The sequence below is a fragment of the Monodelphis domestica genome, chromosome 6 (assembly GCF_027887165.1).
Source record: "Monodelphis domestica isolate mMonDom1 chromosome 6, mMonDom1.pri, whole genome shotgun sequence".
In the NCBI taxonomy this organism is placed as follows: domain Eukaryota; kingdom Metazoa; phylum Chordata; class Mammalia; order Didelphimorphia; family Didelphidae; genus Monodelphis; species Monodelphis domestica.
Window position 1 is genome coordinate 66620038 of NC_077232.1, and position 12572 is coordinate 66632609.

Here is a 12572-nt window from a genome sequence, read left to right on the forward strand (position 1 = left end):
AGTATGCCATATATAAAATAAATTAATCTTCTTTCTCTCTCCCTCTCCCCCATTTATGATAATATATGTACACATATATATATGCATATACTTACACATATTATATTTGCACATCAATAATTTTTTTTCCTCTAGGAGAAGAGCTGTTATTTCATCCATGTGGAGAATTCTGTATTGAAATTCTCTCAACCAAAGCAAATCTAATTTCTTTGTATCTAATAATCTAAGAGAATTAGTTGTTCCCATAGACTAAGAAGCTCTGAATGTACCAGGAAATTGTCAGAGATTCTACGTTGCAAGAAGCTGCCAAACACTATCCCCATCCCTACTTTCTCTCATACCAACCTAGTTAAGAGAGCAGTTTCATCACCAGAGGGCTGGCTACCATGCAATGAATGGCATTGGCCTAGTTAAATCATGAAGACTGTGTATGAGGACACAGATAGTTTCTAATATGCATTGGTGAAACACTTCACATCAATGGGATCAAGGATCTTTGAAAGTATACAAGACTATATAATATTACACTAAATGATGTGTATGTGAGACAGTGCATGCAAAGAACCAACTTAAAAGTATTACATGTAAATATCACATTTTATCGTCTTCATCACCATCACCATCAGCTATATTAAATAATCATGTCATGAATTTTCATCTGTTCTTTCCCATTAGACCCAAGCCCCAGGTCATTTTTTGTTGTTTACCATTTCTGTCTCCCCTTGTGCCTTGTACAAGACTGGGCCCATAGTAGGTGACACATAAATACTTTCTGACTGAGCAAATGATTGATTGATTGAAAAATGTTTACAGTGAGCCCCCATTGGGACATGAGGATTCAGCCTATCAGAAATTACTTTCTTAAAACATTATTTTCCAGATCAGTTGGCAAGGCTACGATCCAAACTTCAGATTTCATAAATGGGGGATAGTTGGCAGGTAGCAAGCCTTCAAAATTAGGAATGAACATGTCAAAATCAAAGTGTGTGCTGCTTCTGAGAAGCCGTGCATATAGCAGTCATCTGTAGAGATGGGCAAGGATGCTCACCTGCAGCTTAAGCAACTGGGAAGGACCCTGATGGGAGCCAAATACTGCAGCAGCGTTTCCAGATCATTAGCATTTTCCTAGAGAGCCACCTAGCTTTGGCCTGTAGCAAAAATGAACTATGTATTTAGACAGGCAGATGCCTATAGTTTGCTGACCCTTTGAGAGACTCTTCCATGGAGAGGTAGGAAACAAATGTAAGCCTCAGTTCCCTGCCTTAGGAGGAAAATCAGATTGTGCCATGCCTCTGAAATCACTATTCTAGAGAAGACTTGAATAATAGTCATCTTTCAAATCTCTCCCTCCTCCCAGGCTTGACTTCAGCACTCAAGACAGGGGGATAATATAAAAAAGAGTCATTCAGAATGGTGGTCAAAGATACGTTACAGATGTGTATGCTGTGGTTAGAAATACCTTAAAGGCTCCATTCAGTGCCTTTAAGAGTAAGACACAAAGTGGGAAGTGTTCAAATCACATATGGATAAGGAGAATAAGATATTTTTTATTTCATATAAATTAGAAATGTGAAAAGTACTGAATGGAATTTGTTTTTCTTCCTAAGGACAGGCTATAATAAAAGGACCCTTTTCAACAAAACCATGTAAAAATCATACTTTTATTGTTTCTACATCATTCCCTTAGGACAAACTGGAGGAGATTTCAGAGGCCATCTAGATCAGGGGTTCAAAGGGTCCACTAATAGATTTCAGAGGATCTGTGAACTCAGATTAGAAAACAATGACATTTTTATTTTCATTAATTTCTAACTGAAATCTTCCATTTGCTTCACTTTTTTAAAACATTATTCTGAGAAGGGGTCATGGTCAACATGGGCTTTTCCAGACTGCTCAAGGGATGCAAGGGTTTCTTTAAACTGGCCAAAAGGTCCATGATAACAAAGGTTAAGAACCCCTAGTCTAGAAAACCTTTTTTCATTCAACAAAGAAACAGAAACCTAGGAAAGGAGAGCACTCTGCTCTTGGCCATGCAGTGGACCAGGATATACTCCTAGATCTCCTAGATCCCAGTTTCATAAATCCAATGCTGATCTATGATTGTTCAATGAGGCATGATACACATTAAAAATACTGAAGAAAAGTTTGAAGTTACCAGAAGGATATTTTCAATTTACTAAATCATGGTGCTGGGGAAGGGAAGCTCTTCAGAAGGCATATAAAAAGTAATAAACACAATTTCATTTATTATTAACTAGTGCTTTCTTCAAGAGTACTACAAATTCTGATATTTCCACTTCCCTAACCTCACACACAACTTTGCTCGAGTCTCTCCTTTACATCTAATTTATTTACATTCTCTTCTACTTTTGTAGCTTCAGCGTTTGTGACTCTCCTTTACATTCATCTTTACATTCATTGCTCTCTTTTATATCATAGCTATTTGTGTCATTCTCCTTTGCCTCCCCCGTCCCCAACAGCCATGAGATTAAAAAGTCTTTGAAAACAGGAAGCTTGAGTCATGTCTTTCTTGGGATCCCTTAAAACACTTGTTGAAATGAATTGAACTGTACCACTCCAGGAAGGGAATTGTCTCCAGAATATGAACTGACTCAAGTTATTGGTAAGTTCACCTAATATTAGTTCCTTTTTAAATTTTTTTTCAAAAGATTAAGGAGAACTACTGAAAATAGGGAACTCTAAGCAATCAGTTATTTGTATGGTTAGGGGAAAAAAACATGCAAGTGTTGGCTTTTTCTGTGTAATTTTTATTAGTCTGAAAGTTATGTAAGTCTTCCCAACAAGGAGCTATAAATATTGATCCTGCCCCCTATCCCATCAAGAAGTCAATAGCAATCTTTGAATTTCATGTTTGCTTTTTTCCTCCACTCCACTCCTAACAACCTCACATCTAAGGGAGGTCAATTTCAAAAGATTAACCTAGGGAAGTTAATAATCTATCAAGCACAACCACTTACAAGAAGAAATTGAAAATAGAAATCCTATGGAGTGACTTTGGATTTAAATGACAAGATGAGCTTATAAAGGGGCCTCCTGAGCCTCTGGAAATCTATCAGCATAGTCCAACTGACCATAGGGGTATTTATTCTACCAGGTCCTAAAATAACCCTTCCAAGAGGGAGTCTACCAGATCATCGAGAATGGGGTTCCTATAGTTTGAGCAATAATACATGTATAATCCAGTGGGATTGCTTGTCAGCTCTGGGAAGGGGAAGAGAAGAAGGGAGAGGGAGAAAATGAATCTTGTAATTATGGGAAAATATTCTAAATTAATTTTTTCAAAATTAAATTTTTAAGAAGCCTGTATTTTTCCACTTAAAATCAAGATATTTAGGGTTGTCCCCAGATTCTTGGGTTCTCTGTCCATAATGGTCGGGAAAAATTCAAGACTGACCCAGAGTTCATTTCCAAGACATAGTTCGATTTCATGGGAAAATGAGGGAGAAATAGATATTGTCTGGTAGAAAAAGTCCTGCATGTGGAGTTTGAAGAGCAGGGTTTGAATTCTAGCCCTCACAGACTCAATCCTCACAGACACCATCCCCATTGTTTGAAATCATCCAATAAAAACCCTCAATAAATATGAGGATATAACTTTTAATATAGTTAATAATGGCGCCAGTGGTTGCATTCCATTTCCAAGCCATGGATAAGTCTGCCTAGATTAGACACTTAAAAATGAAGAAAAACAGGAGCTGTTTATGAAAATGCATCCTCCCTCTGGAGTATTGTATTCAGTTTGGGATGATATCTTTTAAGAAGGGCATCAATAAGCTAAGAGCATCCAGAGAAGGTCACCCAAAATGATAAATGAAGCATTTCAAGATCAGTTTGGCAGCTCCCCCCCCCACCCCAATCTGTCCCTATGATTTAATTGGTGTGGAGAACTTCTTGATATGGAAAACCCCTCCACCGATATAGATGGCAGAAGTTCTGCTGCTTAGAGAGTGACTGAGCCACAATGTCAGAGGCAAGATTTGAACCCAGTCTTCTCACTCTAAAGCTGTCAAAAATGTTGCCCCCAAAATGCTGCCTCAAATGCAATGTGGATACTGTGGAATTGACTGGACACGGGAGCTGTGGAGCTGGATGTCAAAGTGGATACAGTGCTGGGTGGGTGTGGAGTTGGGAAAACCTGAGTTCAAATCCTGCCTCAGACACTTACAAATATATGACCCTGGCCAAGTCACTTAAGCTCTGTCTCCCACCCACAGTTTCCGTGTTTCTGTAAAATAGTAATAATAAGAGCTTCTACCTCTCAGGGTGGATGGGAACATCAAATGAGGCAGGATGCATAAAACGTGCTATGAGCCTTAAAGCACTATATAAAGGCTGGCTATTATCATATTTTCACACCGACACCACCTCTCCTTTCATATTTGTTTTTCCACTTAGGGCTGATCTATAAACTCTTCCAAACTACTTTCAAATCATCTACTAAGCTGTCCTCTCCCAGTCCCACTTCAGAACGTGACTGAAGAAAACTTGCTGTTCTGGGGATTACGTTTCTTTCTGCTCTTATAAACAGAAAAGCAGCTCCCCATTTCTTCCCCTGGGGTATCTCTTTTCTCACTCCACACTGAAGTTCAGTCTGCTCCTTCCTGTGGCACAGTCCTGCGATTGAATTCTGCCTAGGGTTAACAGGGATGAATGGGACTCCCTTGTTGCCTACCCATATTATATTCCTGCTTCCAGCCCTCTCCCAAGGGTTTCCCCAGTCTAAGATTAGTCCTTCGGAAGCTGCTGCTGCAGCCTCTGTCCTCCTGTCCCTCCATCCTGCACTAGACCTCCCTGGGGAGTCAGGCTGTCTCGCCCCTTCGATCGGGGGCCCGTCGCCATCTGTACTCCCATTCAGTTCCATGACTGCGGTTAGCAGAGGCCATCGGCAAACAGCTTCTCTCAGTGCAGACAGTAAGTCAGCCAAGTCAAAATTTATACCAGAAATCTATTACCTAATTCTTAAACAGAATGACATAAAATCGTACTCCGAGATATCAAAAACATGTCTAGTTCCTGATTTCAGCAAGAAAAATCCACATTGTTGCTGCCTCCACCACAGAATAATTTACTGCAACAGGAGTCCAGTATTCTGAGCCAAAAAAGTGGGGGCCCATAACCGATGTCAAGGTCAATCATCTCGTGGGAGAGCCCACAACAAAAGCAGACCATTGTGATTAGAGTCCTAAGCACAACACTGGGGATCTAGAAGGCTTCTGGGGATTTCTCAAGGCTTGGGGAGTTTGGGGGTTTTTGTGTGTGTTGGGTTTTCTTGCTCTTCTTGTGTGGGCACCAAATATCTTAGATTCGTGTAGGAGACGATGAAAAGGACACCTGGTCTAGGGCAAGCTTCTCTAGGTTCCTATGTGAAGGTGTTTGCCAATGGTACAGGACCAAGAGTGTACTTAGGAGACTGAATAAACTCTAAGAGACCCAGGGTGAGGTATCCCCGATTCATATACTAGCTGTGTGACCATGGGTCCGACCAAATGCCCCATGAAGCTGTCTAGGATTATAAATTACAGAGGAGTTGCCATTTTGTGTCAGTGGAGGGAATTTTCATATCCACAGTTCACCCCACTAATGAAATAACAGATCAGATCAGAAAAACCCCAAACTGATAAGTGTCAACACTAAACAAACTCCCAAGAGCTCTCCTGGGATTCTTCCTTTGCCACTTTCCTGGAAGAAGGCTATTGTGTCCTCCCTCTCCAGGTGCTTGTAACTTTCCCCTCTGAACTGACTTTGTCTGCATTTTTTATTTTCTTATCTATATACACACATTCTCCCTCTTCTTCTCCCTTCCCCCTTCCCTCGAAATATAAGCTCCCTGAAGGCAGCCACTGTTTTGGGTTTGATCTCTGTGTCCCTAGTGCCTGTAATATTGAGTGCTTGGAAAAAGGAGGTGTTTAAGGAATAAATGAATGGGCTTGCCACTGGGACCCAGGGGTAAGGAAAGCTGGGTGGCCCAGAGCCATAAATCTTACCCTACAGTGAAGAATTGTCTCATCTCCTGTCTCCGAGACCTCATCAGCTGTTTGTACTCTCCAATGCGGAGTTTTTTGCCGTCAACAATGCAGGTACGTTTTGGTCGGGGTTTATACTTGTAATTCGGATACTTCTCTAGATGGATCTTGCTTAGCCGAGCCTGCTCTTCATAATACGGTTGCTTCTCTTGGTTGGACATGGATTTCCAGCGAGAGCCTGCACACAAAATATTACTGAGGTCCCATGGGAAAAAAGGGGGACATTCTGACCACCCACCTTGTGCCCCTACTCTGCGCCATCCCTCAATACCAGCCAACCTTAAGTCCTCCAAAACATGACTAAAGATTGAAAGATTGCAGTGGCTTATATCCTAGAATAATTGATCCAATTATTGCCTTTTTTTTTTCATTTCTGGATCCCTGGAACTGAGTGTGGAAATTGAAACACTGAGGGTACTTAATTCTTGGTTGAATGGGTACAATTGCTATTTCCTTTCATCCAAAGTCAAAGGTACAGTATGATAGCCTTACGTCACAAGAATTCTGCAGTTCCCCTCCACAATCATGAATTGTCTCTGTCTGCCACATCTCTCAAGCTTCCCTCCCCCCCCCTTTTTTTTTAGTTCTAAACTGATAAAGGAGTAAATGTTCTGAGAGAGCTCGCTTGGTTCCAGAAATATAAGCGCTTTTGACCCACTCAATATCCAGGATAGGATAGGGCTACCCTTTGAAAGGAGGCCAGCAAATGTTGATATCCTAACGGATTTAGAACTCTGGTGTCTAGGCATATTGTCTTCTTTGGACCAGCGATAATTAAAAGCACTGAACTCTCCTGGGGAAGTTTTAGTTCAAGAACCGGAAAGCAGAGTTGCAGTTATATATACCATTTTCAAGGACTATAAACGTTCATTCATAGCTACACCAATAAAAGGACTAAAAACTTTAATACAGTTTATACAGGAAGAGGTAGAAGTATTCAAATCTCTAATATTGTTTATAAGGAATTATCTAAACACTTGACAAGGAAGGGATGTGTTTTTTTAAGTGTAGCAAATTGCATTTTTTTGTATGTTTCCCTAGGGAGGAAAGCTGTTACAGCTGGGAGAACTGGATGGCAGCTACTCTGGCCCTAAGTAAACACATGGAAAAGTTGTACAAATGGTGGCTGTGCCCAACAGCACCTCAGATCTGCCCTGTTAGCATGACCCTTCTCCACGTCTCCTTTCGGGTAGTAGCCAAAGATGCCCGGGATCTCCGCAGATAACTACTGGCAGGTTAATGCCATGCCTAACCAAGAGTATTTCTGGCACTCCTGAAATATTTATGTCAAAAGTTTACATTTTAATGAATACAGTTACTATTCTCCTAATGGTTTTTTTACAGAATGCACACAAATAATATAGATTCTCCACAGCTGCCAAATTTTAAACAGGGCAGGTTTTATATCCAACTGAAAGCCTATTCATGTTGTTATAGAAATGGCAGCCTAAAATATGAAAACTTTCAAGCAAGATATTGAACTTTAGAACAGAGAAACATTGATTTCTAGGATGTTTTGCTTACAGAAAAAACATATGTGTGTGTATATATATCTGCATCAACTGTCTTTATGTGGCCCATTTCAGTTAAAAGGGTCTAGGATTCAAGACCACAATGGCTATACGTGTCTCTTATTCGAAAACTGATTTTTAAAAAATACTTTATTGTTAGTGACATTAAAAAATCCAATGTTAGTTTAAAAGGCTAGAAGGAGAAGCTTGGATTTTTAACTTTTCACCACTCTTCATTCTGGTGCATGTTTCTAATTTGCAGAGAGGTCATTGACTCACACTGTCTCAGAATTAAGTTAAATTATTTATCCAAAGGCAAAACATGTGTATTTGTGTATGCCCCCAATCATTGATATTTATTCAGGTTAAATATTTATTGCTTTTGAACAAAACATTTAAAAAATTAAACCACAGTTTCTGGCTCTAAATGTGTTTAAAGAATCTTAATCTGCTTCCTTGGGAATTTTGTCACATCATGACAATTTAAATAGAACAGTGCTTTCTGTTGGGGGGGGTTTCTCTCTTAAAAAGGAAACATGTTGACTCTAATGCTACAGATTGAATCAAATATGTTCAATATGTTGGGTGTAATAATTCCAAACTGAAGGAGTTACATTAGGAAGATTCTTCCCTGGGTCCGCAAGGCAAGTGTTGAGTCAGCCCTGGGTAACTTGCTTACCATTATTGGAGGGGATGGCACCAGGGGCCTTTGACTGGCCTTCTGGATGCTCCATCAGCAATTATGAAATTGGAACTAGTCATGTCTTATTAACGTGAATGCAACTTCTTTTACAAGTTTTCCAAGTTATCATTAGAGGCACTGTTCAGAGGGCCATGAATTTCATGCCCTCTCTGAGTTTTCAAGTGGTTTCTGATGAGCTGTTGTGATGGGGTATATTACAAGGAATTATTGTAGCAGAAAACTGTAAGGTCTGTAAGTGTTTCCAAAGCTTTGTGGCAGCCTGTGAATTTAACACCCAGGGGTCTCCCTGTCCCCACCCTCCCCTGCAAAAAATCAGGGAGGGAAATTCTTTTTCCTACACTCTTGTTACTGTGTCAGCAGAAAGCTCAGGGATGCTAAAATGCATGAAGGCAAATGCTAGTAGTCCTGTTTTAGAAAGGAATTCTTCACTCTGGACTGCTATTTGAAAAGATAGGCATAAACAGGGTATGGTGGTGTCCGTGCTACTGGGGAGGCTAAGAGATTGCTTCAGCTCGGGAGTTCTAGGGTAAGGGAAGAAAAAAGGGGGGGAGAGAAGAAAGAAAAGAAAAAAAAAACAAGTAGAAGGGCAGTACTCCCTTCTATCTCAAGGGCACACAGGCAAGTAACCAAGACCAAATTTTCTTCCAATGTGTGAGGAGCTTCCTTGGAAGGCAGCCCACCAAAGAAGCATCATTGTCCTCCCACATCGACTTCCCTTCTGCAGCAGGCAATCACTGAGAGAGAAGCCAGTCTGGGTACTTACCTAGAATCTTACTAATGTTGGAGTTGTGCATGTCAGGGAAGGCTTGAAGGATTTTCCTCCGCTCGTCCTTTGCCCAAACCATGAAAGCATTCATTGGTCGCTTGATGTGTGGTTCGGTGCTAGCCCGGCCCCGGGCATCCCTGTAGACACGGGCTTCAGCCACGGTGGCACCTCCTGTTGGCCAACAATAATACTGCTGTAGTTTAGCTGCAGAGCCATTCACGGCTTTACTTCCTGGAATGTCAGGGCATGAAGACACAAGATGGGGGCAAAGCATTATTAGCTGGATTGAAGACCGGGGCTTGGCTCATTTGTTATCCCTGTTCTACTACCTTCCCCACTTTCTCTTTCTTAGCAAGGCAGGGGCTGGAGGGAGGGTCATGCTCCTTCCTGGCCACTGGTCTCTTTAGCTTCCTCTGAGGTTCTGCTCAGGAGATAATTCCTAACGTAGGGGGTGTGAATTCTTTTCTTTAACTACAACTTGATAACTCTACATTGATCTATAGCGTTTGTATATATTGTAATCCTATCGATTTTATTTTATGCATCTAAAAACATTCATCTGAGAAAGGCTTCACAGGCTTCAATAGACTGCCAGAGATGTACAGGGCATGAGAAAGGTGAAGAACTCTTGCTAAGTAAAGAAATAATAACTAAATAAATAAAATTTTAAAATAAATAAATAGATAGATAGATAAATGAATAAATAAATAAAATGTCTTTCTGAATCTCCTCAAGTTGCTAGTACTTTCCCCTAAAATTACCTTGTATTTATGTGTGCTGATTTTGCCTTTATTTACATAGGAACATATTGTTTGCCAAAGTAGCTTATAAGCTCCCTGAGAGCAGGGAGTTGTCATTTTTCCCTTCCTATCCCCAGGGCTTATGGGGGACAATGCCATACTCATAGTAGGCATTTAATACATTATTAGTGAACTAAACTGAACTCAAATATGACTGCTAAATAGTGTTGTTCATTTAGATATGCATCAGGTCCTTTTTGCCCAGCTGTGGGCTCAATGAAAGCAGCAGTGGCCATATCCGAATGATCTTTTATCTCCCTCATGGCCCAACACAGTCCCTGGCACATTGTAGGTGACAGAACAAATTACCACAGACCATTCTTCCTGGGTCCCAAAGAACAACTAACCCAGAAAAATAAGCTGCCATGTTTCTTGCAAACCACAGCACAAACCTCTTAGAAAGCCTCTCACAGCATCCCTTGATTTTCAAGTGGCCTTCTAAAATTCTAAAGCAAAATAAATTGCTTATTTTTCCCATAACAGTCATCTTTTCAGACAAATAGTAGGGATCCCTTCATTTCGGGGACTCCAGGGTCCTATTTTTGATGTTGTTTGTGTGTTACCTTCTGCCTAAGACCTGTCTCTAGTTCTAATTTTAGCCACTGGCAGACTAGATCTTGTTGGATTAGTGGGTTTTGCCCCAGTTGGCTCCAAAGTCCAAGTCATGGCATCTCTAGAAACAATGAGTCCAGAGCGTTCAGCTAGAAGGAACATTGGGTTTGAGGCAAATTAAGTGACTTCATTGAAGTTAGGCTGAAAGTCACACTCCCCTCTTGTCAGCATCTAACCCAAGAAATACTATTTCCTAAGTTCAATGAGATCTTTTATAATAGATGAGTTGAAAGGTACCCCTATAATCACCCCATTTCAGAGTTTTAACTATATAACTGAATAAACTTTAGAACAAATACTATGCAAATTATAGAAATCAGTTAGTGGCTCTCCCTGATGAACAGTTTGGTTTTTCCTACCTTGAGAAACCAGAACCATCAGTTCTATTACAGTGCATCATCTCCTTAAAACCCAAGGGATGCTCTAGCAAACTGATGCAGCTAGAGAATGTCTACACATCAAATCTGGTGCAGGAGATACTGTTCCTTTCAATCTCTTTTCTGAGAAAATCAGAAGAGCTACCCCCACAAGTTAAGGAAGAGGCAAAATATATTTTAAAAAGCTTTGTTACTGCTTTCTGGAAAAAGTAAATCCTCTCGGTTCAATTGAGTTATTGTACAGAAGCAATGTGGACTAATCAATCTTAGACTCGACCACTCTACCTCAGGATACCTTGATTAAGTAGAAATGTGTTGATGTCAAAGTCCGTAATAAATTAGAACATTAAAGTGCATTATTATTTCATAAACATGGCCATCATTTATTTTGAACAAAAGACAGGATAAAAAGGAACACGTTGGTTATTCTGTTGAATTCTTTCTCTAGACAGGTGTTGGGGATATCCCAAAGCACCCACAAACCCACTCGTCTTGCCAGCCCCCCTTCCTTTGAACCCCTCTAGCTTGGCAGAGAGATGCTTTCCATGGAAAGTCCCCGAGCACAAGATGCATAACTAATATGCTACCTTTTTGCCACCATCCCCACAGTACATTAATTTCATTTAAAATGCACTGACCATACAGGATAAATTGATTTCACTTGCTATGGCTTTGACAGCCATGTTTATTGCGCAGTGAAATGTAGTGTAGCTTCAAGCTGACAATATCCATCAACACGGGGCAATATGCTGACTGCTGGGCCAGATGAAGGCATACATTACTCTAGGAGCAAAACACTTATTCAGATACGACACAGTGTCTTCTCCTGAGGATCACCAGGGTAATTTATGACGTCCTCCATGCCATTACTTTACAACTGACACGGATTCAGCAATTTATATACTTGCCTGCGTACACATAAAAGGAGACAGGTTTGTGGGGAATGTCAGATGAAAAGACATTTCAATATTATTTTAAGTTAACTGCTGTGCCACAGGTGTTTAACACTGGAGGGCTGTCTCAAATGCTCTAACTTCCCATTCCCCATGAAACAAAGAAGGCAGTTTTTTGTTTTTTTTTTCTGAGTTAGGAACAGACAGAAGGGAAAGAAGAAACTTCAGGAGTTTCTTCTCCAAAAGAGAGGGGGAAAGGTTTGTGTTGAGGCTTCAAGACCCTCAAAGGGGAAGCAGCTGTGTGAGAGCCAGACTACTTTCCTCACCATTGCAATGAGATGTTTGCAAGTTTTTGCTTGAAATTCCCTACTTCCTCTTTTCTCAGTATGGGAAGGAAAGGGTCTGTGTCTAACTCTAACTTCTTTGTTTGCACAACTGACATCTCAGCGGCACCCCAGCTCCAAACCTCACAGTGGTCTGGGACTCTTCAATCTCTGCCAACACTATAGACTCTGCCACCACAAACTAAAGTGAATCTATTTTCTCATTTCTACTCGAAGTGCATCTACCCTACTTCAGGACAGATGCTGTCCATCTTTCTACTCAAACTCATCTTTAACACAGGATTCTAATCGTCTTCCTAATCATCCACCACCTAGTCAATGTTATTTTCCGGCCCCTCAAAGCCTTAACCAACTACCAGATGAAGTAGAGACCCCCAATTCTGATCTTCAGGGACCTTCCCAATTTGGCTCCAGTGTGTCATTCCAGTATTATCTCCCTATATTTGTCTTCATTTTGTAGCTGAACTGATTTGTTCACCAGACCTTTTATCATCCTACCCTCCCCTTCAGCATATTCCATGG

At 40.7% G+C, this 12572-nt stretch overlaps 1 protein-coding gene across 22 annotated transcripts in view; it reads right to left on the reverse strand.

The window, feature by feature from the left end:
- Nucleotides 1–12572, reverse strand: part of SOX6 (SRY-box transcription factor 6) — a 673059-nt gene that overhangs the window by 18269 nt on the left and 642218 nt on the right. For 16 of the 22 annotated variants that reach the window (XM_016423408.2, XM_056802165.1, XM_016423409.2 and 13 more), the window contains 2 exons: nucleotides 9022–9255; nucleotides 6006–6222 (listed from right to left, as the gene is read on the reverse strand). In XM_016423408.2, coding sequence (XP_016278894.2) covers nucleotides 6006–6222; nucleotides 9022–9255 — 451 coding nt within the window. The remainder of the gene's footprint in view (nucleotides 1–6005; nucleotides 6223–9021; nucleotides 9256–12572) is intronic. The other 6 variants (XM_056802169.1, XM_007497028.3, XM_001366970.4 and 3 more) reach the window with 1 other exon arrangement.